The 27981-nt window shown below is 42.1% G+C and overlaps 1 protein-coding gene across 1 annotated transcript in view; it reads left to right on the plus strand.

Annotated features, from left to right (window-relative positions):
• Positions 1-16874: 16874 nt before the first annotated feature.
• Positions 16875-27981, plus strand: part of Slc35d1 (solute carrier family 35 member D1) — a 42882-nt gene continuing 31775 nt past the window's right edge. Inside the window, exons 1-8 of the mRNA XM_028785963.1 lie at positions 16875-17077; positions 17650-17683; positions 17785-17871; positions 18529-18596; positions 20423-20494; positions 21283-21351; positions 23642-23744; positions 26651-26743. Coding sequence (XP_028641796.1) covers positions 16875-17077; positions 17650-17683; positions 17785-17871; positions 18529-18596; positions 20423-20494; positions 21283-21351; positions 23642-23744; positions 26651-26743 — 729 coding nt within the window. The remainder of the gene's footprint in view (positions 17078-17649; positions 17684-17784; positions 17872-18528; positions 18597-20422; positions 20495-21282; positions 21352-23641; positions 23745-26650; positions 26744-27981) is intronic.

Consider the following 27981-nt stretch of genomic DNA (forward strand, 5'->3'; position numbering starts at 1 on the left):
ATAGAAATAATCCTGTTCTCATTGTGTCCCTGCCTATGTCTTTTAATTAAACAAGAGACTGTTAGCCTCAGGCTTCCTACCAATGGTAGGTTAACTTAGTATATAAATAACCCATAGCCTAACTGAGGAATATAATGTGGCCAAGTCACAGCCAATCATAAGCAGCCATTTTAAGCAATCATAAGTATACAACTTATGGCACCAAACCCAAATTAAACAAGATCCCATAATACCATAGCCCCCAAAGTCAGAAGCCTAGCTGCAGCCAATCATGTGAGTTCTCTACTTCCCTTCTGCCGTCAAACTGTGGAAATCCAGTGCTCACAGTGCCAGATAAAATTATCTGAGCCTTTTCTTGTTTGGGTGCTGCCAAATTCATGAGTTACTGTATGGTTTCTCCCCCCCCAAAAAAATGTTAAATTCAATTTGTCTACACGTTTTCTTTCATTTCCACAAAACTAGCCAGCAGTGGGCAAGACCCTTGGCCACCTACATGTCTGTGGTTACTAAGGACCACAAAAGGCCCAAGCTTCCCTAAACCACCTCCAAAAATAACACCTCATCTTGACACCTCATGATCTAGGGTTAGTTATATAACTATATAAGTAATATAATGATATGGTATGTTTTGAGTCTTCTGGGTGTAAAATGTGTACAGTTGGCCAACATAGCCTAAGAAAAATGAAAAAGACACAGATCTGAAGCAATCTCTTTAAAATGGGAGGATATTGTGATGGGCCTTGTGTTGTTTGTATTTTAATGTTAATTCCGTTATCCTGGAAGGGGCTTTGGATGTGGAGTGAGTCATGTACTTAAATGACTTCTTGTAAACCATCATCTAACGAGTAAGAGAGCCAATCACTGGGTGAGTAGGCGACACTTCTGGGTTGGATGGCGAAGAAAGGAAGCAGGAGTCAGAGTCTTTTTGGACATGATATCTAGAGTCCAAGATGTAGCTACCAGTGTCTCCTGGCTTATGGCGAATCTGCCAGGATTGACCACTGGAGGATTCAGATTTAATATGGCTTACAAGATTAGCATTCTAGTTGTTGCATATAGAAAGCCGCGGCTTGTGCTGACAGCATTCACCATTACAAGATGGCGCTGGCATCCGGTGCTCCTCCAAGTAAACAAGTAAACCGCGCATGTGCTATGATAAAAGAGTGCCAAAGTCACAGCCCATCCTGGGGCGTTTTGGCGGGTAACGAGTAAGCAGCCAATCAGAAGTGAACACGCCGCTCCAGGGGTGTATAAGCAGTGCCTTTTCGGAGCCGTCGTCTTCCTCCTTTCATTAACCATAAACGTTTGCTGCGGAAGGATCCTGGTGTCCGCGTGCGTCTTGCTGGCAAGACGATTACACGCGGGTCACAGCTGCACACAGAGACTGAGTTGCCATTGTTTCTGAACTAAGTTTTTCTTCACGTGGCTGCTTGATTGGGTTCCAGAGAACACCCCGCTAGTGCCATGTGGCCTGCCAGTGCTGGGATTAGTGCCAGAACTTGTCAATCTTTTTTTTTTTTTAATATTTCCTGAAAAAGGAGGGAAATTTCCTGAGGACACTAATCGTTGGAGGTAGGGGACAGTGATAAGGACAGCCCTGACTGGCCACATATTAGATACTTTGGCAAAAATATCTGAGAGAACAATTTGAACAGGGATAGGTTTACTTCAGTTTGTGGTTTCAGAGGACTCCATTCATGGTCACTTGGCCCCATGCTGTTGAGTCATGGTAGTAGGAATGTCCAGCAGGAGAACCCAAATTAGGATCTTGGGATAAGATAAAGCACAAGAACCCATCCCTGTAACCTAATTTCTCCTAGGAGGTTTCATCTCATAAAGTTTCACAACCTCCATTCCATGATAGTGCCACCAGTTGGGAAACAAACATGAACCTGTTTGGGACATTTTATATTTAAATCATAAAAGACCATAAACAATGAGTGTATACAAATGTAATGAAATTTTTCTCATTTCTTATTTTCCTGTGGAGTCACACTGTTGTAGCATCCATGGTCTATCATCTGACACGGGCCTTTCTACATTGGAGAGTCTAAACGCTTGGAGATTATAGCAATTAGGTCCTTCCTTCCTTCTTTCCTTCTTTCCTTCCTTCCTTTCCTTCCTTTCCTTCCTTCTTTCTTCCTTTCTTCTTCCATCCTTTTATCTTTCTTCTGCCTTCCATCTTTCCTTCCTCTTTTTCCTTCCAGTTTTACTTTTTTTCTCCCTTCTTCCTTTCTGTCTCCCCAAGTCCCCATCAACATCTTTTGCCACAGTCTCATGTAGCTCAAGCTAGCCTGATCTTGCTGTACAGCTGAGGATGACTTTGTACTCTTGATTCTCCTGCCTCACACTTCTCAAGCACTAGGATTACAGGCATATACCACCATGCCTTGCTTTAGCCTATGTTTCTTGATTGGGTGAAAATAATCGCATAGAAAACTAAAGGCAGAATCAGTTTGTCGTGGCCCTGTCAACTCAGCACTTAGAGATGGTGGCAGAGAGGATAGGACATGAAGGTAGTCTAGGCTATAAAACAAGTTCAAATTCATCTGGGATATATAAGACCTGTCTCAAAAACCAAACAAGCAAATTGGATCAAACAAATACAGAAATTTAGAAGACTATAAGCATTAGAAAGCATATTTTTTTCCTCTGTCTCAATTCAAAGGATACAGAAGTCCTTGGTGAGCCTATGCGTTCTTTTGATTGAATTGTTCTGCACAATTGCATGATTCTGCATGATTGTACAAGATGTGCAACAAACATGGCTACAGAACAAACCCCATTTCCCTTTCAAACCTATGCTGTGCTGCCCAAACAGCTCAGACTATTACAATTGTCACCAACTTACTTGCTTATCATATTCTCAAGCCTCCTCAAGCTTCATACTAGGCTCCTTGTGGAACAGAACCAGTAGAATATCTGTAGTTATAAGGGAGTTTGTTAGCCAGTTTATAAGATCAGAGGCTGAAGAGTCCCACAGTGACCACTCCTACCCTGTAGAGCTAGGGGAATTTGGGGCTTCTCATTCCATGAAACTGGAGGCCAAGAAAGACCAATGATGCAGTGCCAACCTGAGGCTGAAGGCCTTATACCAGAGGTCCATTGGTACAATTCTGTGTTAAAAGGCTAAGGAGTCTGGCATGTGATGTCTATATGTATCAGTAACAACAGCAAAAAATACTCCTGTTCAAATAGGGTTCCAAACGTGTGCACAAAGGAACTTCTCTCTTCCACTCATTCATTCCAAGCTTCGACAAGTTTGGATGATGCTACCCATGTTCAGGTTTGGATGGTGCCACCCACGATGAGGCAGGTTTTCCTACTCAGTCTCCTGATCCATATGCCTATCATGTTTGAAAACATCCTAACAGACACATCAGGAGTATGTTTTACCAACTTTTCAGTTATCACTATATTCAGTCAACAACCAATATCAATACTCATCACAAACTGCAACACATAGCTTCCAATATGTTTTCTTCAAAGGCTTCTTGCCAACAGTTCTGATTCTACCACATTTAAGATTTAAATGGTCACTCAGATACTAGGGGCTCTGGGTCTGAGACTACAACCTGACTCAGTTACCCTGCTGGTAATGCCCTATGGCATAACACCAGTGTGCTTAGGTACAAGTATTAAGTGTAAATTGACTGTAAATCTGCAGGAGATGCTCATTGTTTGACAGTGGAAGCCCCACAAGAATAGCTGTAAGTCATTCTTCCTTCACCTCTTGAGCCCCACTCCCAGGAACTCTGATCCTCTTATCTCACACCAGCCTTACCCACTCCTACATCTGTCCCAGCTCCTAAAACACCTGAGCTGAGCCTGGGTCATCCTTGCTCCAGCATGAGTACTGGAAATACTCATGGGAATCTAGCCATAAGATGCGTGGGAATCTAGACATAAAGAATGCCTTTCTTGAAAATATCACATAGTTACACTTAAGATGACGTTCCACCATCTTTATTATAGTGCAAACAACAGACCTGAAAATATTTCTCCTGGTTCCATAGAGCTGTAAGCTTTGATTTTTCAAAACCTACTTTAACAAGGGTTCTTTAACACTTCAATTCCCCTTCTAGCCCACCATGAACAAGAGGTAGGGGAAAAGAAAGGTTAATAGGAAACAGGGTTTGTGGACCTGTTTGGAAATAGTTCCTTGGGGCTATTTCAGTCCTCTAGCAAAACATCAGCATGAATCAGCAGCTGCAGTCCAGTCCACTCTGGCAACCACCATTTATGAATCAGTTATGGCAGTTCAATCCAGAAGAAACCGCAAGGCTCCTCCAATCAGCTGTGTCTGAGGAAGCAGCAAGAAGCTGTCAGAATATCATAAGAAGTTCTGTGGAGAGTTACCCTCTATAAAGTCATGACAATCACAGATCAGAAATGTGATTTAAGGCAAGCCAATACAAGAATATCAGGGAAGACTATCGAGGTGGAACAATGCCAGAACTTCCCCTATTTTCTGTGTGGTCATATTCTTTCTAAATATCACATGTCTTCTCACATGTTTGCTTCAGCAAAACATTCTTTCACCTGTCTGCCCCAGCAAAACATCATTTGACATAACTGAGTTTCCAAAGAAACTAGAAAATTTCCACTTCATTAGAGCCCCTTAGCATGCACAAGTTAAGTCTCTACTCAGGCCTAATTTGTTCTTTTTCTTGGAGCCCATAGTCATATAGGCATTTTAAATTTAAAAATTTTTTATTTTATGTGCATGAGTGTTTTACATGCATACATTGGATCATTTACAGATAGAGTTAGGGGTGGTTGTGAGCCACCATGTGGCTGCTGTCAACTGGGTCCTCTGCAAGAGCAACAGTGCTTGTCATCACTGAACCATCTCTCCTGACGAAGCAGGCACATCTTTTAAAAAAGCAGCTTTGTTGATTCTGATGTTTCATCCAAGCACTCTGTTTTAACACAGAAATTCCTTCCAGCTAGCATTAGCAACCTCCCTTCACTACAAATATGGTAACAAAGCAATGTGTTTGTCGCATGACCTTCTCCTTTTTTCTTACCTCTGTCACTCCTACATATTTGTGTTCACACACACTTGCAGACAGTATAGCTTTTTGTGGAACTATGCAGCCTCTGTATGTAGAAACAATGGTCAATCTGACCTCCTCATGGAGTGGACAACTGCATAGCACGATTCTTCCAGAGGAGACTTGAGCACAACTGGAATTTGAAGCAGTCCATTTCACTTCCAGCCTTGTCTGTGTATCAGATAGACACTTGACAGGAAATGGAGAGTACAATCAAAGTGTCATTTGGGGATACTGTACAGAGAAGCTACATGGGATATTATGTATTAGAGCTAGCAACCAGCCCACCGCAACAGACACACAGGGCTGAAAAAATGGGGGATATGAAAACAAACAAATATGGATGAGCTTGTAGGGCCAGTCCATGGAAACACATTCTGGAGGAAACGAGGCTAGCAAGTACCTGAGCCTCACTTTCCTCTTGCCAATTTGATCCTATAGTGTTCTCTTCTTGGCCAATGCCAACCAACTATCAAATGTCAAGGTCTGAAGCAATGAAGGGGCTTCAGTTTGGGTGCAGCATTTGTGCACATACAATTTAAGGAAGTTATTGTCAGATCTGTGCATCTGTGAAATTAACCCTGAGAGAGGGAACCCACGAAAGAGAAGGAGGAGGAGGAGGAGGAGGAGGAGGAGGAGGAGGAGGAGGAGAATACTTTTAAAAATATTTATTTCATTTATGTGTATGCATAAGTGACACATGTGAGTGAGTGCATGCTCATAAATGCCAAAAAATAAGATCTCTGGGGAGCTGGAATTTCAGGTAGTTGTGAACTGCCAGATGTAGGTGCTGGGAACTGGACTTAGGTCTTCAGCAAGAGCAGGAAATGTCCTAAAGCTCTGGGCTATGTCTCCAGTAAAGGGATTGGAGAGAGAAGGGATAGGAGAGAGAAGGGATAAGAGAGGGAGATAGATAGGGAGGTAAGTAGGTAGGTAGATAGATAGATTGATAGATAGATAGATAGATAGATAGATAGATAGATAGATAGATGATAGATAGATCTTGAATTTTGTTTTGTGGGTGTGTATCTTCAGAGAAATCCCAATTCTGGGTTAAGAGAGCTCAGTGGCCCAAGTATATTAAGCTCCCAGGGCACGAAACAGGCTGCTGGGTCGAGTCTAGGATGGACAAGATGTTCAGCACTAACTTGGGAAGTTCCTCTCTATCATGCAGTAAAAAAATCTCTTGTCCACCGATCCCATTTGTTCCTTGCAGTTGCTCCAAAAGCAAAATTTGACCAAGTTAGAATTCTTCTAAGTATGATGTTCAAAGAGTTAAAACAAAACAAAGCAGCAGCAGCAACAACACCACCCCCACGATTTTCAAGGGAAGCAGGTAGATGATCTTCAGACCTTCACTCTTCCTCCTCAACTGGAAATTTAATTCCCAGACTTATCCCCAGTTCTATAGCAGACCACCTGCTGTAGAATCCCCATTCTCTCAGTTACATCTCCAGCCAAACAGATCATTGAAGAATTGAGACCCACAAGCTATACCAGCGAGCCAAGCTCAGCCTCTGTCACTCCATGGAGTCTTATTTATATCCTCCAAAAATCACATGTCCTCCACGTGCCTTGCCTCAACTTGGGTCTTGCCTCAGAATGTGCATCCAATCAGCCAGAGTCCAAGGAGTGCCAACAAACTGCAGTACACCACCAGAAGTTTTTTGGTGCATTTCTCTCTATGAAGTACTGACAAATGCAGTTCAACTACACAATGTAAGTTAGACCAATACCTGTGTGTTGTTAGCAAAGAAAGAATCCTTCATCACGTCCTTTTACATGTTTGCTTTAGCAGAACAGTCTTATCTCTCTCCTGTGTCCACTTCAGTGAAAGTCTGCCTTAGCCTTTAACACCCGTGTCCACTTTAACAAAGCATTCCTTCACTTGTTTGCCCCAGCAAAACACCATCTAACTGACTTTCCCCTGACTGAACCCTTAAGCTTATACTTCAACCAAGAGAGAAAGAGAGAGAGAGAGAGAGAGAGAGAGAGAGAGAGAGAGAGAGAGAATAAAGAACTCAAAAAAAACCTCAACAACAACAAAAAACAAATAAAAAACCACAAATGGACTTTAAGAATACCACCCAGTTAAAATAAGGGGTACAGTGTTGCAGGAAATATTAAAAAATAGGCACCAATCTCATGCTACACCCAGCTATTCTATGTGCAGTGGCCTCACCGCCTCTTGGATGGATAATCATAACTACCTGTGACTATTTAAAACCACACAGAATCTGGTTCGTCCTGTTCCTCCTCCATCTTCCTTCCTTCCCCTCTGTCCCCAGCTCTGAAACTCTTAGCTCCACCTCCCTTTTCCCTGTCCAATCACAGGGATGTTGTATTAATATTTAAAGTGATTGGATAGGGAAAATTCTGCTACAGTACAGATCTAAATAGAGACTTCTGAAAAGAGGCAACTCAACTAAGAAGCATTGAAAGAAATGTTCAAATCCTTAGTCATTAAGGAAATGTAAATTAAAACTACTTGGAGATTTCATCTTACACTTGCCTGAATGGGCAAGAGCAATAAGATAAATGACAGCTTGTGCTGATGAGGATGTGGAGTAAGGGTGACTCAACCATTGCTGGTGAGAGTGTAAACTTGTACAGTCTCTGTGGAAATCTGTGGAAGATCCTCAGGAAGACGGAAGTTGATCTACCTCAAGATCCAGCTATACCTCTGTTGAGCATACACTCAAAGGAAACTTCATCCAACAACAGAGACATTTTTATTGCTACTCTAAAAATTGGAAATAACTTAAATGTCTGTCAATGTATGAATGGATAAAAACAAAATATGTGGTTCATTGACAGGTAAATGGATGGAACTAGAAAAAAATTTCCTGAGTGAAGAAACCCAGACTCAGGAAGACAAATCTGGCATTTATTGGTTTCTATGTGGATGTTAGATGTTGTGTCAGTGATAACCAATCTACAATCCTCATAACCACAGAGGTTAGGTATAGAGTAAGGAACTAAAGGGAAGGGATGGAGCTTCCTAAGAAGCAGAAATAGAATAGGTAGTTACTGATGGGTGGGTCAGACAGCTAGAGGGCGAGGGAAGGGGAGTTGAAGGAGGGAATATGAGACTGACAGCTAAAACTAAGGGCCATTTGAGGAAGTGTGTGGAAATCTAAAACATTAGAAGCTTCCAAAAATATATACATATATACAGGGGATCCAAATGAAATGGTCAAATAATGGAGGAGACTGAACCCCAACTCGGTATCTCTCATGTCTTTTTCCTAATTCATTTTACATTCCTGATTACAGCCATCCCCTCCTCTCCTCTCAATCTCCCCTCAAATCCTTCCTCCCATTGCCCACTTCTCTTTTTCTCAGAGAAGGGATAACTCCCCCTTGGGTACAACCCCACCCTAGGACATCTAGTCCTAGCAGGACTAGGCACATTCTCTTCCACTGAGGCCCAACCAGGCAGTCCAGGGAGGGGGAAGGGGATCCAGTGGGAGGGAACAGAGACTGAGCCAGCTCCTACTCCACTATTAGGAGACCCACATGAAGACCAAACTGCACATCTGCTACAAATGTGTAGCAGACCTAGGTCCAGCCCCTGCATGCTCCCTGGTTGGTGGTCCAGTCTCTATGAGCCTCTACGGGCCCAGGTTAGTTGACTCTGTAGGTAAACAGAGAATTCTCATCAGAGGAATCTTGAATGGCCGAAAAGCACTTTAAAAAGTGTATCTCTCATGTCTAAATGAAGTTTCCAATATCAAAAATGAGTTACATCTAGTCAAGTTGTTGGTCAAAGAGGTCCCATGGGAAAGCCCAAACAATCCAGGCTAATGAGTTATTGGATGTTCTGCACAAACTTGTAGTAAAGCCATGTTGCTGAAGACAACACCTACACAACTCATTGAACATGGAGAAGCTGAGCTGCTGCCTCTCTAGAGCCTTCATCCCTACTGACTAGAGTTCACTGCACTGGAAGGTTTTCTGCTGGTTACTGAAGGAGAAAAGTAACCCAGTCACAAACCCTTTTATCTACAATGGCATCCTGCTTCCAAGATATGCGGATGCAGCAGTGTCACAGAACTTATGGTAGTAACCAACTAATATCTGATTTGACTTAATGTCCACATCATGAGATGGAACCCATACCCAGTGCTGCTTAGGTGGCCAAGAATCTGAGACTAGATGGCCTAAGGACCTAGGAGAAAACCAAATACTATGTTCTGCTAAAGGAATACAGCAACAAAATGACTCCCAAGGACATTCTGCTGTACTCTTAGATCAGTGTCTTGCTCAGAGAAGCTTCCTCCTGCTGTAGATGGGAACAAATATCGAGACCCACAGCCAGAAAATAAGGAGATAGTGAGAGGCTTTGGAGTACTCAGCCCTAAATGGGGTGTCTCCATCAAATCTATCTCTTTAGGGCATTGCTGGACTTTCTTGGACTTCCAGCTCCTGAAAACACAGAGACATTATTATTATTCATAAAATAATAGGCAATATAGCTAGGCAGACTCTCAGCTCATACAAACTAACACCAGCTATCCCCGGCCTATGTCCTACCAGGTGACCCTTACCTCTCATTCACTCAGTCCCAGCACCTGTTTCTTCTACCTCCTTGTCATGCTGATGAGTCTTCCCACCTCTGCTTCTTCTCTCAGAGCCCTCTCTTGGCTCAGAAGTTTTGCCTTCCCTTTCCTGCCTAGTTATAGGCTATCAGCTCTTTATTAAAGCCAATCAGAGAATGCCTTAGGCATGTGAGAAAGGACAGACACACCTTTATACAGTGTACCCCATCCCACCCCACTCCCACCCCCAACAGGGCTCAGAGAATTCTGCAGGAGAGGAAGCTGAAAGAGTATTAAAGCCAGAAAGGATGGAGAACTGAAAGAAGCCATCTTGGAAAGGTTATGGCAAGCAAGTGAGTTTCCCGGAGGTGGATCACCATTGCGATAGGTGCACTCTGGAGAGTCACAGCTCCAGAGATTTCATCCCAGGATTGCTTGTCACTGCTGATATACGGTTCCTGCTATTATTACATAGCCTAATGATTCTTGGGCATCACCCAACCCTATTGAACAAATTTCCTGCAGATCAACATGAAGATGAACCTTCATGAATTAATGCTGTTTAGATGAACTAATTACTTTATAAGCACTTCTGATTTGATTGAAATAATTTTAAGAAGAAAGTTTAGGGAGATGTTTTTAGTCGTTTTGCCAGGAAGATGTAATAAAGTAGCAATCAAGAATAGAATAAGCCCCCTCCTAATAGGATAGGGCTCCATAATGAATACAGTAAGCTTTCATAAATTATGCTAAGAAGAGACTTGGGACAGATTTGTCATTAAGAAAACACATTCATTCTAGGCCAGGTCCAGGCCACAGGTGAGCAGTATGATAAAGCAAGGTTGTGTGAAACTGTTGCTTTGAGCTTATAATGAGCTTAAAGAATAAAATACTGCTTTGAACTTACTATCGACATCCTTCTGTAACTCCCTTTTTGTGTAACATTTCACCTATGAGGTAATTTTATAAAGAACTTTTGTGTAAAAAAAGTATAAAAGAGGCCGAGAAGAGGAATAAAGTGTGACATTTGTGGCTAAGCCCCATCCAGCAAAAGTATATATGTCTGTCTGTCTATATGTATGCACACACAAATTTGTAGGCATCTGTGTATGTATGTAAGTATGCATGAACACTTGTGGAATTGATGAGACAGGTGGTCAGGCCAGGCCAAATGTGTGTATTTGCGTGGTGTGTGTGTGTGTGTGTGTGTGTGTTTGACTCTCTCTCTCTCCCTTTCTTTTCTTTTTCTCTATGGCTCAGGAAGTTAACCAGCTCTGAGCCTCTCACCTGGCCACCAGGGGCCCTTGAGCCAGAGAGAAAAGAGCTCAGATAACTAAATATCTCTCTCTCTCTCTCTCTCTCTCTCTCTCTCTCTCTCTCTCTCTCTCGTTTTAAATTCCCAGCTGCTGTCAGCAGAAGTTAATTGTCAGAAGCAAATGGCTTTGGGCCACAGAGTAGCAGAGTTCAAGACAGAAGGGAAAGACAGAAGCTGCCAAAGGTAAAGCAGCTTCAACCCGATGTCTGCCAACTCCATGAACCAGGTGCCAGGACAAGCCCCCAGCAGAGAACACTAAGGAAACAGAGCCTTCTAAATAGTGTTGCACATATAACCTCACAGAGACTGAGGAAGCCTGTACAAGCCTGTAAGGGTCTGCATTAGATGGGATCCAAGAGCTGAAATAAGTGGGTAGACACACTCACCCCTAACCCATAAGCTATTTCCAATTAATAACCATTTACAAATGAAAAATGTGTTATCTCCAATGGAGTCACACTAAGGAAACAAACCACTCTTAAGGCCCAACAGTAGATGACAACAGGAAAAAAAAAATCTCAGTGGCATCTTTGGAGGTTCGTTGTCTCATAATATTGAATCTGAGCTTTTGAAAGTGATTTATTTATTATTATTTACCTTATACGTTCTTTGTGTATGAATTATGGCTTCTGGTTTGGGGTTTTAATGAGATGCCTGTGTGAGTGAACATGTGTGTATCTGCATCTCTGTGTTTCTTGTGCTTTTTCTTTGACTTTTTCTATTGTTTGCTTTGTCGTATTATGATTTGTTTGGTTTTGTTTTATCTTATTATTTTTTAAGATTTATTTATTTATTTTATATATGCGAGTACATTGTCGCTGTCTTCAGACACACCAGAAGAGGGCATCGGATCCAGATAGTTGTGAGACACCATGCGGCTGCTGGGAATTGAACTCAGGACATCTAGAAGGGCAGTCATTGTACCACTGAGCCATTTCTCCTGCCCTGTTTTGTCTTACTTTATTATTATTCTTTAGATGCCTTTTTATTTTCTAAGGAGAGACAGAAAGGGTGTGGACTGGGATGGTAGAAGGCGGGGAGAAACTGAGAGGAGTAGGGAAAGGGAAAATCACAATCAGAATATATTGTATAAAAAAACCTGTTTTCAAGAAAAGAAACAACAACAACAACAACAACATGATTCTGATAAAAAAAGTTCAGTTTTATTTAACCCACCATTGAATAAACAGAGAATAAGATGCTGGAATTCATTTGAAAGAAAATATGAAGACTATGCATATCTATATCTATAGGGAGATAGACAGACAGATAGATAGATAGATAGATAGATAGATAGATAGACAGACACAGACAGACAGATAGATAGAACACTGAACTGAATATGCTAACAAATGTAAAGCTGATTGACACTCTGTGAGGCCAAAAGGTGAGACTCTATGTTTTCCACATAGGATAACCAGTATCCCAATGATTGAATTTCATTTGTACTAATACTGGTTTTCTACAAGCTGAACTCTTCTAAATACTCCAAGGTGCACATCCCTGCTGGCTTAGCATGTCAAGTCTTCATTTGATAAATCAGTTTACTCCATGGAATGGACATGCAGTAATCATTCTTCTTGTTTCTAAGCCTTGGGAACGTTTTGTTTTGCTTTGTTCCATTTTTAACGTCTCACTTCTGCCTGGAGGCCTTTCAGATATTTAAAGACCAAAGACAGCTCATTTTTCTCTTGGAGTCAGGTGCCCAGATTGGATGCAGGTGTGGTAGGAATTGAAGGGTATTTTATTTCAGTAACAAAGGGGAGAGTTAAACTTGGGTATCCTAAAAGCCCCGGGGACAATATTTACTGTAAATCCTATTTACTGCCTATGTTATTCTGAAGAAAACCTTTATTGTAGATTTTCTCTGCTCAGAAAGAAAGGCAGGGCTATACATAAACGGCTATAGCAATGAGCTAGCAAGAATAAAAAAAGGGGGCCTCTCAGACAAGCAGTATGCAAGGGTAAACTCTGATTCAGCACTGTGCTAACATTAGAGATGAGTTCATTTGGTCCAGATATTACACTTTTACATGACATCGAGTCTAGAATCAGAATATGAACAGAGAGATTTCAGACAGGAGCTGTACGATAGAATAGACAGGAGCTGTATGTTTCGTGGTTGTAATTGGTATCTGGTAACTCTAAAGCCTGTTCTGCTTTATTACCAGCACTGCCCAACATACAAGCTCAAAGTATGTGCTGGACAGACCTGGGACAAACATCTACAAGTCACATCAGATTAGGGAAACCAGGGTCTTACTGACACTCCCCCCCAGCCTATGCTTTCCTGGTGCTATGTTGTTTACTATGCCTATTTCTTGGAGTTGCTAGAAGGAAATCAGAGTGTGAATTACAGCAGCATTTCCAGGTCTCCCATCAGGAAACACTCAGCTTGCTCCTTCCAGCCCAAGTAGACAAGTGTAAAGCTCTGCAAAGAAGTGACACACTCTTCCCATGCTCTTTGGTGCTCTGAATTTTAAATGCATTGTTCAGATAGCAAGTCTTTTTTTTGTTGTTTTGTTTTTTTGTTTTTTTCGAGACAGGGTTTCTCTGTGTAGCCCTGGCTGTCCTGGAACTCACTCTGTAGACCAGGCTGGCCTCGAACTCAGAAATCCACCTCCCTCTGCCTCCCAAGTGCTGGGATTAAAGGCGTGAGCCACCACTGCCCGGCTCAGATAGCAAGTCTTCATGAAATTTGTTTCCTGATTAAGATAGGCTGTTTCAGCAGGTCATCAATGTAGGCTCACAGCAAACCAAGAAACTGTAAACAGAACTGAGCATGGACAGAGGCCTAAATGGGGACTGGAGAGGAGGCTCAGGCTTAGGAGCACTTGTTGCTCTTTTCCAGAATCCACACAGTGGCTCACAGCCATTTGTACTAGTCCCGGGAGATCCAGTGCGCTTCTCTGGACTCCCAAGGGACCAGGCATGCACATGATACACAGACATACATGCAGTCAAGCATACTCATATACACATAAAAAAAATGAATAATTTTTTTTTAACAAAAGAGGCCTGCAGATAGGAAGAGCCAAGGAACGGAAGAAGACTAAGGAAAACAAGTGGAAAAAATATGAAATCTGTTTTCTTTGATGGAAAAACAGGATGACTGACAGCAATGTTTTCATTTTGAAAATGTGCTTTACTACAGAGATCTGGGGCTGGGGCGATGGCCCATCTGTTAAGAACACTTGTTGCTTTTGCAGAGGACTGGAGTTTGGTTTCTAGGACTCACACGAGGAGGCTCAAGACTACTTAACTCCAAAGTGCTCACATACACAAGCATACATGAATAATAATAAATCTTAAATAACAATAATTACAAAGATTTTTCTGGTAGTAATTCTACCCAGAAGGGTGTAAAATTTAGCAACCGACAGACTGATCTTTCAAAACAGAGCAGATTCATATCTCAGTGAAAGTATTCAGTGTAGCCTTTACAATCCTTCACATATTTCAGCATTAAGATTACTGTATCAAATAATGTACAAATCTCCCATACATAGTTCTGTAATTAATATTACTAAGGTTAAGAAATAGATCTGAGTACTTAAAATACCAAAAAAAACACCCTAATTCTAATTATACATGCTTTAGGAGAGACAGCCTACCTAAGAGTGGCCACATACTCTGTAGGCACCTCTGTAAGCACCAAGTGAGAATCTTTGATCACTGGACTCCTTGGCCTTTTACAGATGGCCCATTGTAGCCCAGTCATTATCAGGAGTGTGAGAATCCATGTTAGACCTTGGCCTGTGATGGGCCTTACTAAATATGTTAAATTTTGTAAATATGGTTAGGCAGAGAAAAACTTCATTTCCTAGCTCACAGTTTTACAATTATTTCCATTTTGGGTAACTTCAATACATGGGAACAACTGTCAATGTGACTGAATCAGGAACTCAGGTCTTTAGAATGGAGCTCATGCTGTGGACAACTGCCTTCAGTTAGCACTTGCTCTTCTTTGTCCTTCTATCTCTTCTGCTGTCCATGGACGGTGGTTTTCACCTCCCCAGGACTAGTGATCAAGGCCCCATCTTAGAGTCAGAGAGCTTAGCCCCTAACAGATACACTCGATATGGCAGTGCTTTTTGATTTTGCATTTATTTTCCAAAACCCTCCAGAATGTTTGTTCTCTATAAATGGCCCAGTCATGGGTAATATGTTAAGGTAGCATGGACAGAGTAAGACATTCTCTAAAAGCAGTGTGTGGGATGGGAAGGGCACAGAGGAAATGGAACTTTTTGTAAGGCATGAAGGGGACCTCTGTAGACAGGCTACCCAGAAAACAGGCAACGTTTTGCCCAATACAGAAGAAAAAGTAATACTTCAAGAGACAAGGGAGGGGCATTATAAAATAGAAGAGGTGAACTTTGTTGTTGATTTAGCTACAATCCAGGAAAGGGGAGAACCTGGGCATCTGGAGGTGTGGGCAGAAGAGGCTGTCAACAGTAAAGAACGCCGTGTTGGCTGCCAGGAATTCCAGTTCTGATACACGTTTCAGTGTGGATGCACCTTGAACACATTATGTAATTGGCATAAGCCAGTCACGAATGAGTAAATACTGTGTGATTGCTCGTCTATGTGATACACAGAATAGTCAGATTCAAAGAGATTGGGAGCAGGACACAGGTTACTTGGTTTTGAGGAGGAGAGTAGAGAACAGGAAATGATTGCTTAGTTCCCCAAAGAGTTTCCACCTGACATGGTGAATGTTTTGGGGAGGGTGCCTGGTGAGAGTTGCACGTCCAAAGACTAACACAATAAACTATTATTTTTACCACAGTTTAAAAATACAAAAAAGAAACTTAAGAAGATGGAAAATTTGGGGAAATAATTCAAAACTTTCTAAAAGCAGGGATGTAACGACCTTGCTTAGACAGGTATCCTTTACTTGTGTGGTCGCACTGTGTGAAGAGAACAGAACTGCTTTTACACAACAGAGGTCGTGAGATGAAGGTGCAGAGAGCATTGAATCTGCCGAAGAGCACAGGGAATGTTTCAAAGAGTCCTAGAACCGGAACAAATCTTTTAGGCTCCAAACACCTTGCACTTTTTACTAGTCTTCAAGTGGCTTATTGCAACACTTCCCTTTCCACCCACCCACCCACCCTTGCCTTTTCTGGATATATATATGCTAAAACAAACAAGCAAGTAACAACAAAAAGAATTTCAGAAGCCTGAGAAGTCTCTCTTTGTCAAAAAAAAAAATCTTTGTTTACTGTTGAATCATATTTGATACTTTGTGTGAATTTTGACCCCTCTGCAAGTGAGGCCAAAAGGAGCACTCAGGATAACCGAGGATGCAACTTCTCTGCCTGCCACACGTTAGAGAGCAAGGAGGGCCCTCTAGGTCTGAAGCCCGGCTCCTGCATAACCCCCATGCTCCCCGCAGGGGGACTCAGCGCGCACTCGTGCGCAGGCGCAACACTGTGCTCGCCAGCCCAGCTCAGTGGTCCCCTGCTAGTGTCCCGGCTGCTCCCAGAGCCCATGCCGGGTCCCCGGCTCCTCTCCAGCCCCAGCCCCGCCGAACCAACCCCGGCCCTTCCCTGACCCCGAGAGGCACCATGACAGGGCAAAGTCCCCGAGGGTGTGAACCCCAGTGTCCCAACCCCTGGGCGGGGACGGGCGGCGGCAGTGCGGGGAGCTGTGGCCAGCACAACTCGCGAAGCCCTGCCGCGAGCCGCCGGGTCCCTGCCGAGCCTCCGCCGCTACGCTAGGCCCGCACCGCGGAGCCCCGCACTCAGGGCCCGCGCTCCTCCGCGCCCCGTAGCGCCAGGCCCGCGCTCCTCCGCGCCCCGCAGCGCCAGGCCCGCGCTCCTCCGCGCCCCGCACCGCCAGGCCCGCGCTCCACCGCGCCCCGCACCGCCAGGCCCGCGCTCCACCGCGCTCCACACCGCCAGGCCCAGACCCCCGCCGCCCCGCTGCTCGCAGGCCTGCGCTGCCGCCGCCGCCGCCATGGCGGAAGTCCACAGACGTCAGCATGCTTCGGTTAAAGGAGAAGCCCCCGCGAAATCCTCCACACACAGAGATGAGGAGGAGCTGGGGATGGCGCCGGCCGAAACGCTAACGGTGTTCCTGAAGCTGCTGGCCGCCGGTTTCTACGGCGTGAGCTCCTTCCTCATCGTGGTGGTCAACAAGAGCGTGCTCACCAACTACAGGTGGCCGGGCTGGCGGGCGGCGGCTGAGGCGCGGCGGGCGGGGACGGGGGTTCGAGCCCACCCAGGGATGCCCTTGGTCACGCTCCCCGCCACGCTAGCCAGGGCTGGAGGTCAGAGGTGGGCACAACGAGGCCAGTGCCCAGGGACTAGCGACCCGCATGACTGACAGCCCCGGGACCGGCGCGGCAGCACACCCACGCGCGGTCGCCGCTGTCACTGGGACTCCGGGGCAGAAGTTTGTGTGTTTGTGTGTGCGTGTGTTTACCCCCAAGATTCATTTAAAAGATTTAAAACCCGTTGACGAGTTCTTTACGGCTTAACTTTCTGGAAAAAAAAATCCGTTGCAGGAAGCTGAGGGGAATTGTAAAAACAGGACAAGACCAGACAAGTGGTTGCCCTAGGCTACAAAATCTAAGATTTATTTTTTTATTTTCTAATTTGGAGGGACAGGCATTGGTGTGGATTGAGTCAGACTGCATTTTTAAGACTGTCAGTGTAGAAATTAAATTCACTGTGCTCTGAGGACTGACTTTCTGGCCGTTTTTAACCCCTTTTCTTTACCCCCTTTGTAGATTTCCATCCTCGCTATGTGTTGGACTTGGCCAGGTTAGTTGGAATCTTGGGCATCCCGTGGTCTGTGTTGTCAGAAGTTCTGTGTGTGTCTTTCTATGCAGAACAGTGCATCTGTGTGTGTTCTCTGTTTGCAGATGGTGGCCACGGTAGCAGTTCTCTGGGTGGGAAAGGCGCTCAGAATAGTCAAGTTTCCTGACTTTGACAGAAATGTACCTCGAAAGGTAAAAGTGAGAAAGAAGGGATACTTTATTTTATAAAAAGGAGCCATTCTGTGACTTAAGGGTGGAAAAAAAAAATCAGCGTCTTGAATATTTAAAAATGCAGTCTAGCTCCAACCCTAGTCTGCAAGTGCGTGTGTATAGCAAAGCTAGGGAATACAGGCCACAGGGAACTCAGATGTGCCAGCGTCTCTTGAAAACGAAGATAGAAAATCCTTCTGTTTTGATTAAGGAGTTTCTGGGAGCAGATCCTACTTTAGACATGACCTTCTCCTTTCATTATTCTCTTTTTATTTTTTGGAGGTGGTGGTGGGGGTGTTTTCATATCCTTCTCTATGATTCTGTGAGACTCCATGTGAAGCCCAAATGTTTCTGTGTCTCAGACTCACATAGTACCATATTTTCAAGCAAGTAATGTTTCTGCCTCACATGGTTGATCATGCTCATATTTTTGTCTCCTTTCTTCCTGCCATCCTCTCTTCTTCCAAGGATAGTTGATGTTGTTTGGATGTTTCGTGGGGGTCAGTACTGTTTGTGGGAGCTAATCTTATGTTTCAAGTGGAAAGAATTTGACTATATAAACACAACTGTTTCTGTTTGAAAGGACTTTGCCATCAGTGTCTTCATTATTCAGATCCGTTACCCTTTTCATTTTTCCAGACGTTTCCACTACCTCTACTATATTTTGGGAACCAGATCACGGGACTGTTCAGCACTAAGAAACTGAAGTATGGATAACTTCGTTTTTCTAGTCGGGTTAAAATAATGTGATTTTAAAGTTCAGTACAAATGATGTTGTGTTAATGCATTACGATTGAGTATGGCAGGGGTGGGTAGGGGAGGAGATGTGGAGGATGGGAGGGACACAAAAACACCAGGAAATTTCCACTATCAAATAATGAAGACTAAACCCAAGAGTTTTGGTTACAAGTTGTTTATTTGAAGTTAAGGAATGAATTTTATTTTCCATCTCGTTCCTCACTTTAGGTTAGAAGTGTTCAAATCTTATCAGTGGTGCAGTAGATTTTCATTATTCTGCAGACCTGCCACTGAGAAAGATTTATGGCAGGTTTATAGTATTTTTTTCTCTCCCAGATAGGATCTTACTTTGTAGCCATGGATGACCTGAAATATACGATGTAACCCAGGCTGGCCTTGAGTTTGTGACGCTCCATTTGCCTGTGTCTTAAGAATCCTGCCCTTGTGTCTGGTTTGGGGTTAGCATAGTTCATAAACACTATATATTTTAAGTGTACGCCAAACAGCAAATCAATTGATGGACATTAGAATTCCCACAGTTCCCTTTTAACATAGAGTGTTTAAAGTCAGATGGAATCCTCACTCAGACATGATTACCGTCACCTGTGACCTTGTAACTGGAAAGCCATTCAGTTTAGAAAGAAGCAGTGGCTCTCCTCTATGGCAGTATTACACATGACCCTCTCATCTCCTAGTTCTTGGCTTCTGACTTTGTGGTAGTGTATGTGTGGTTCATACACAGGGGAAAGTAGTTTAGCTGGAACTTATATGAACTGAGTGAAGCCCTGACATATTACATGATTGTAAACGATGGGGGAGGGGCGGGGGCTGAAGAGATGCCTTAAGAGCACTGGCTGCTCTTCTGGAGTTCCCAGGTTTAGTTCCCAGCATTCAAAACAGCAAGTGACTGGAGATCCAACACTTGTCTCTTTGGGCCTCTTCAGACACCTTCGCCGGCATGCACATACCCACACGTATGTATGTAAAATTAGAAATAAAATCTTAAAAACAAAACCAGAATGGAGATCTGTGAGAACCATAGGCAAAGTATTTGTTTTCTCCTTTTTATTTATTTATTTTTTTTGACCAAGAACACTGATAGAATGACCAGAATATCTCAGGGGAGTTCCTAGGAAGTTGGATTTGTCACAGGGAGGGAATCCTCTTCCATCTCATTATGTGCTAGAGGAAGGAAATGCAGGCCTACTGCAGAGTGCTGCTTATACAAAATTTACTTTTTAAAAGTCCATTGTCATTCATCCATGCATTCACACTCTGTCTTTGATTGCCAGAAAAGTAAAAAGCATTCTAGAGCAAAGTATAGTCAGAAATTCTTACATTTTAAGAGGCTGGATGTTTGATTAGTGCAAGCAAACTGCTCTAAGATTTAGAGGAACATCCATAAAACTGTTTCATGGATAAGATTTTCATCGACATTTTCTTAATGGTGTAGAGGTTAAGAAGGGAAGTCAATCTGGTGAAGAAGAAAGAAGCTTTCCATAGTAAAGACTAATGTGGCTGTGGTCAGGGTATTTGCATAATTATCAGAATGAAACTTAAAAGCATATGTTATTAGCCTGTGATAATAGACGCATGGTTTTACCATTTTGTAGTTAATGTTTTAAAGGCTTTTAAATAAAAAAAAAATTTCTCCAGGGAAATAAGGTCAATCAGTACGGAACTTGCATGCAGTCAGAAAGAGATGGGCATTGTTTGAAACTACCGATTCGCAGAATCTTGATTTACAGTTACATACTTTCAAGCTTCAGTTTACCTCCTTGTTTTCCTTTTGCAGCCTGCCCATGTTTACAGTTCTGAGAAGGTTCTCCATTCTGTTTACAATGTTTGCTGAAGGCGCTCTACTCAAGTGAGTTTTACATGTAATGCACTGTCCTTGTTTATAAGATTGATAACATTAGTTATGTGCATGTGTTTACAAGGGGTGGGTGTGCGCTCCTTGTATGCTTGTCTGAGGCCAGAAAAAAGTGTTGGATTTCCCATAGCTGAAGTTTGTAGGCGGTGATGAGAAGCATCATGTGGGTGCTAAGAATCTAACTCATGAGCCATCTCTCTAGCCCCATATATTTATTCTTTAAATATTTTTAAATACCTTGAAAAGATATCCAGCCTATACAAAATATTAAATTATCTATCTCACTTCTACTTTGAGTTTTAGAAAGTTTAAGCAGGCTGATTGTCTTGCTGTCATAATAATGTAATGGGGAAGGTTACAGACCACAGTTAGAAATTTGCTGAACATGGGATATGCTGTCTAGAGCTCTAGTGTCTATTGCTGCTATTGGGCAGAGCCAGGTCAGAATCCTGGGTGTAAGTTTTAAATGGTGTTCGTGTCTTGGCTGGTTTTACTGCAAGCATGCTGTGACATTTTTATACTTAATTAATGTTGACATAGAAATTCTAACTCAGTAATAATACACAAATGGTAGGAATAAGAGAGAAATGGATATAGTTATTACTATAACAAAAGGAGTTTTCACTTCATCTTTTAAACATCTAGTTCCTTGGAAATATTTGAAATGCGATTGTATTTGTCTTTTTTAAAAGAAATCATTTTCATTTTTTTGTTATTGATGTAAAATGAATCTCCATGGATAAAGTCACATGTATGTATGTATGCTTAAAATTATTTTGTAGGAAGACTTTCTCTTGGGGTATTAAGATGACTGTATTTGCAATGATCATTGGAGCCTTCGTAGCTGCCAGGTAAGATGTGGGCATATAGAGCTCGGGTTTTAATTATCAGTAGTTATTAATAATGCCTCTTGAGCGTCTTTGAAAACTACTCTAAAGACTTCAAATATTAAGTCTTTTAGGCTGTATTAGAGCAAAGGTAGTGAAGTATAGATTAGGGGATTCCTAAAGTCAGTTTATGTAACTTAGGACTGCTAATGTCTTCAGTTTGCTGACCACATACCACACAGTATATTTAGCATTGACAGATCTATGTGTTCTTTTCAGTTCTGAGGGATATAATTTTTATGTTTTATAGTTGAAGAAACTCAACCTTTTATAACTCCTAAGGGTTACAACTAGTAGGCAGCAAGGCTAGAAATTGAGTCTGTCTGAAACCAGATCTGTGATATTTATAACATATTAATTATTTTACTTTGTATGCTATTGCAGACAGTACCATCTGCCCTTTTGTGAGATGAGCGAGGGCAGTGAATCTTTTTCCCTTGTGGAAACGAGGTAGAAGCATTGCTTTGCTTGTCCTTTCTTACGACATATCACAAGTGTTATGACGTGTTTACTTTATTAGATTGCTGAAGCTTTTCCCATTTGGAGGAAGAAATAAAGCCATGATACACTCTTAAGATGAAAACAATATAATTTACTCCAATTTGATTACTGAATATTGTATACACTTGTAGACAGGAAGAAGGGAAGGCAGGAAGGCATGGGGAAATTATATACCCAAAGACTAAAAGTTGAAGGGCTGTCTATAGAAGCCTTCTAGACATGGTATCCTGCTTGGGTGTGCAGATTCATTTACTAATGCTACACACTTGTTTTCCTCTGGGAGTCCACTGTGCTCCTTTGCTTCATTCATTAACTCTATGTTCGTCATATGCCTGTGGTATGAGTGTACGTAGTGAGGTTGTAGAAACCAAACTCTATTTTACATTAAATCTCCAAGTGAGACTCCATTCTCTTTCTAAAAATATTTTTATTACGTTTAGTTATTTTGTGTGTGTGCATGTGTGCCACAGCAAACATGTACGGAGGTCAGAGGACAACTTGTGGCAATCTGTTCTCTCTTTTTCCCATGCGGGTCCTTGGAGTAGGAAGATCATCAGGCTTAGTGGCAAGTGCCTGTACAGGATGAGCCATCTTGCTGACATAGAAATTTCATTCTTGGGGGGAAAAAAAAGACAGCAACAGCATTGGTTCCTGGAATTCAGCTGCAGGGCTGACTGCCTTTCCTTCTATGTTGCCTTGCCTTCTTCGAGAAGAATTCAATATTAGCCATCTCCCTTTCTTCTGAGAGGTGCCATACTAAACCCAGTGTATTTTAAAGTAGTTGCTCCATGCCAGTGAAAACCAAAATTGTACTAAACAGCAGGGCCTTCTCGTGCCTCCCTTTGGCTTGAAGTTGCAGTGCCTAAAGGGCTTCCTTTACTAGTGCATCCACGAGTATGTAGTGTCTTTCCAAAGCCAGAGAACGCGGGCGTGTCAGAATACAGTGCAGATATACTCTGTCAAATTTTCATTCCGGTTTCATATTTACTTAGTGCTTATCATAATCAGCCTAGTAAGTTTTAGGAACCTTGTCGTTTTGGTCTCTCTAGTTATACCTCGTCAGTATTTAACTACTTAACCTCTTAGTATTTGCTTATGCACTCTTGTGGTTTGATATCAGAACTGTCATCATGCCTCAGAAATTCCACCCAGTGACAAGTTACTCCAATATCTTATGTGAATCTTTGCAAAAAATGACTTGTTCATACCTTCATCCTTTGGCTCCCTTATGCTCGAGACAAATGCCTTCTGCTATCACAGATGGTAGTGGTAAATTTGGTTGCTTATTATTTGATTTTGACTTTAAGGCAGTATACAATGAACCAAAATAATAATTATTGTGTGTGTGAGAGGTTTGTTTGAGGTAGGGTCTTAGTTACGTAGTCCAGGTTGTCTGGGAGCTCTTTCTGTAGCCCCCACTAGCCGTAGCCCAGGCTATCCTGGAGTTCTGTCTACAGCCCCTCACTGGCCATAGTCTGCTGTCCTTCTGCCTCAGCCTCCTAAGTGCTGCTGTGACAGATGCTGTCATGATGTCTGGCTACATGATTGACTCTTTGTGGTGATATGTATAAGCAGGGATGTTTCTCATAAAATTGACAAATATGGCCAGGTCTTAGAAAACACTGGTAGCTGCTATAGTACATGAGGTCTGCCTAGATGAGAACGTGTTCCTGCCGGTACTCTGGCCCAGATCTGTTTGAAATTAACTGTGTGTTCTTTAAGGTGATCTTAAAGTGTTACTTATGTTTGGCAGCTCTGACTTGGCCTTTGATCTGGAAGGATATGTTTTTATTTTGATCAATGATGTCCTGACAGCAGCAAATGGTGCATACGTGAAACAGAAGTTAGATTCAAAAGTAAGTAGCACTCTACAGCTTCTTCATTGGATGCTCACAGATGGTGGGGGAAGCGTGAAATAAAGAAACATACTTAGGAGCGTTGGAAGGACATAGTGTGTGTGTGTGTTCATGCTAATATAATAAATTTATGATTGCAAGGCACTGTGGGTCATGCCTGGAATCTCAGCACTCAGGTAACTGAGGCAGGAGAATATCACCCTGTTCAAAACCTGCTTGGGGTGCATAATGAGGCCAACCTGAACTATAGAGTAAAACACTATCTCAAACAAACAAACCCAAGAAAGCAAAACAATGAAGAAATCTCTTTTAAGTTAAAGTAGGTTGTAATGCTGGCTTTTCCAGAAGGAAGTATGTGAATGTTGACTTAGAATGAGGTAGGAGAAGTGAGAAATATTCACAGAGAATAATGATTACAGTTGTATTCTGAAGACTTAGTGAGGGGCTTGAGGTGAGTAAGAAGTGCAGGGAAATTTGGGCAGTTGGCAAGTGAGTGCTGGAAGAGGCATGGAACAAGGATGACTCTGAGCGCTAGGGCGTGCTGGGCCTGCCCTCAGAGAGCACTGCCTTCCTGGACCCAGACCTGCCATTGGCAGTGTGCACACAAATGCTTTCCACAATACCCTCTGCTTGCTCACAACCTATTTTACATATAGACACATTCAGTGGTGACTTGCATCAGTTCAGATCCTCAGAAACCAAGTGTTTGAGGCCTCTGTTGTTAGCTGCATTATATGGTTAAATTACTGTAAGAAAACAGCTATCTGGATTTTGGCTTTTTTTGTCATAGAGCTCTAAGTGAAGGAGTTGTCCTTAATTTCCTAATGGGCCTTGTGAGGGCTCACATCGATATTCATCTCAAATGTCACCATCGTTTTTTTTTTTCCTGAGCAGCTGATACGTGTTTATCTTGTAATTGAATCTTGTAACGGACATGTGTTCCTGTTCATATTTTGTTTTAGTAAGATGCCCTTACCCATTTGGTTCCTTATCTGCTCTGTTTTGTGTAGAGTATTTCTGAAATAACGTCAAGTACATTTTGGAGCTCAGATGACAGGTAAAAACAAATATCCTGCTCAAGAGTGGTGGCAGTTCTCGTGGATTCCTGGTAGTTGTTTTGAGGTAGTTTCCAGTTGACCAGGATTTTGCCTCTCCCCTAGAAAAGAATACAAACTGTGTGGCTGTGTGGTGGGTTTTCTTATTCTTAGCAGGTTTTTTGTTGTTGTTGTTGGTGGTGGTGGTGGTGTTTTTTTTTTTTTCCCTCCACTAAAGACACCACAAATGTGTTGCTAACACTTTCTAAAGGGCCTGCTATCTTCCTCCACCTACCAGCTTGGTATCTATGTGATGATATCATTTTAACTGATGTTACTAGTAACAATTTCATATCCTTTTTAAAAAGAGGAAAGATAGCAGTTTGGACTTACACTGATGTTACCTTTAGCTCACTTGCTGTTTCACAAAGTAGATACTAAGGCCTGCTCCACAGTGAACCAGCAGCCTCAGGTCTCTGGAGCCAGACTGCCCAACAGAGGCTTCTGCAATGATGGGCACTGTCTCTGTTTTCATTACAGACATCACTTCTGGGAATGGGAAAAGTGATTGGTATATCTGAGAAACTAAATTAGTGGTTTTCTGTAATTATAATTGAATTAGCTGCATATTGCTAATGACTACTGTTTTGGACATCATTGTTTTGGATATATCCCAAAACCTAGAAGAAAATAAGATTTCTGAGGATTTTAGTTTTTGAAGAGAGCTCTTCAGTTCCACACTTGGTATGGCTTACTTATATTTAAACTCTAAAGCTTAATTATGGGTCTGGGGTATAGCTAAGTTGATTTCTTTGGAGATAGGTTTTTTTGGTTAATTAATTTTGAGATATGGTCTCACTGTGCAGCCCTGGCTGGTCTGGAACTTGCTATATAGAGCAATCTAAACTTGAACTCATGAGTGCTGGAATTAAAGGCATGTGCTATCTTTGCCCAATGTAGTTTGATGTAGTGCATGTCTACCATGTATGAAGCCCTTGGTTCAGTCCCTAGTGCCACATGAGCCAGATGAGTCCCAGAGCTCTATAGAGTTGTAGGCACAGGGCTCAGACCTTAAGCTTCATCTTTAGCTATACAGTGAGTTTGAAACCAGCCTGAGAGTTATAAGAGTCTGCCTAAATAGATAAATGAATAAATAGATAAATAAATGAAAGAAAGAATGAATGAATCACTAAATCTGCATGTGGTGGCGGCACTGTAATCCCAGCACTCCAGAGGCTGAGCCAAGACCATAGTGAGTTCAAGTCCAGCCTATGCTATGTAGTGAGATCTGATATTAGAACAATTTGTAGTGTCATAAGGGAGAATGACATTGAAAGTCTTTAGAATGGGAAGTGAGAGACCAAGAATGTGGACATTTGTGGTTTTGTCACTTGTCAGTTACATGGATGGTGTCTGTGTTTGTGTGTCCTGAATACCCTCTGCTCCAGCCTAGTTCATGTTCTGAGTCATGGACACCTGTTGTCAAGGGTCATGTAGTCTCACTGTTGGTCTTTTCCTGGTACTGCACAAAGAGGCACTTGATACTTACAGTTTCCTTGATACTTACAGTTATAGCTTACCTATTACTTGGTTTAACTTAGGGCCAGTATGTCCACACTGAGATGGTTTTAGTAAATCAGAACTGTAACTTCAGAGCTGCTTATAATCATGACCTGGTCAGCTTGAGTCCTATGACATAAAGACCTGGGGCTGCATTTCAGACTTAAAGGTTAATTATTTAAATTAACACTTTTTAACTTTAAAAGTCACCCAACATTATATATATATATGTAATTGGAATAGTAATCGCTTTATGTTTAAATATACCTATCTTCTAGAACCAACTGAAATACTTAATTGTTTACTATCTAGGAGCTGGGAAAGTATGGTCTGCTCTATTACAATGCACTGTTCATGATTCTGCCCACCCTGGCCATTGCGTATTTCACAGGAGATGCACAAAAGGTAGGCCTTTGAAATTATGGGTTATTTACTTACTGTTTATGACCAAAAGATAAACTTTTGAGTTGTTAGAAAGAAGCGTGCTTATTAAGTGACCACAAACTGAGAATTTACTCTTTAGATCTTTAGCCTGCTGATGTCATGTTAACCTGTCTTCTTGGCATAAGCATTTTAAATATTAAAATGATTCAGAATAGCTCTCTGTGCCAGTACAGAGAAAGAAATGTTTACACTTAAAACATTGTTGATTAATTCATTTGTACGTGTATAATGTGTTTTGATAATATACACTCTCTGTTATCCACCTCCCACTTCTGTCTAACCCCTTCCTTCAACAAGATCCCCTGTTACTTTCATGCCTGCCCCTCTCCCCCCACCCTCTGTGTGTGTGTGTGTGTGTGTGTGTGTGTGTGTGTGTGTGTGTCTATGAATGTTCATGTTCCATTGAGATTCATTAGGTGCACTTGCAGGAGTATGCCATATGGGTTATTTACTGGACCATGGATTATTACCTTGTACTACATTTCTAAAGGAAATGACCTCTTTCCTGTAGCTGTTAGCTGCTGGTGAGTTCTCAGGGAGAGGCAGGGACTCTTAAACTCCTTTTCCATCCATGATGGACTGTTGAAGGGTCTGATTTCATGCACATTTGTCCAGGTAACCACGCCTGATGTGTGTTGATTATCACATGGCCATATCTTCAGAAGGACTTCCCAGTATTTCTCTCTACCCTCTGGCACTTAGATTTTATGTACCCCTCTTCCATGATATTCCCCAAAGCTCAGAGGGAGGAATTTTTACATTTTTATTAATCTGTAAAGTGGGAATGGAAGCAAACTATCCCTGAAAAATAAGATTCTAAAGTAATAAAACTCTTGAGACTTTAGAGTTCTGTTTCTTTGACAGCTGCCATCCTTGCTTAAATCCCACCGTGGGAGGTACTTAGAATTGCATGGTACCTTAACCAGATGAATAGCAACTTATATAGTTAGTAGTTAACAAATTTATGCAAAAATTTAATTAGATAAATACAGACTAGAATAGCAAAATTAATCCTAGAGAATTTTTCTGTAGAATAAACCCACAGTTTGAGGAAAAACTGGTACAATTTTGTTACTTTACAAACTCATGAAAATTCAAAATTTTGCCAATGATCTGTCCCAAGATTCTGTTGCTTGAACCCAGGCTTCAGAATAAATATGTTGGTTATGCTTTCTTAGGGCAGCAGACCATGTATCAAT

Source organism: Grammomys surdaster, unplaced genomic scaffold, assembly GCF_004785775.1.
Source record: "Grammomys surdaster isolate TR1022 unplaced genomic scaffold, NIH_TR_1.0 100, whole genome shotgun sequence".
Taxonomy (NCBI): domain Eukaryota; kingdom Metazoa; phylum Chordata; class Mammalia; order Rodentia; family Muridae; genus Grammomys; species Grammomys surdaster.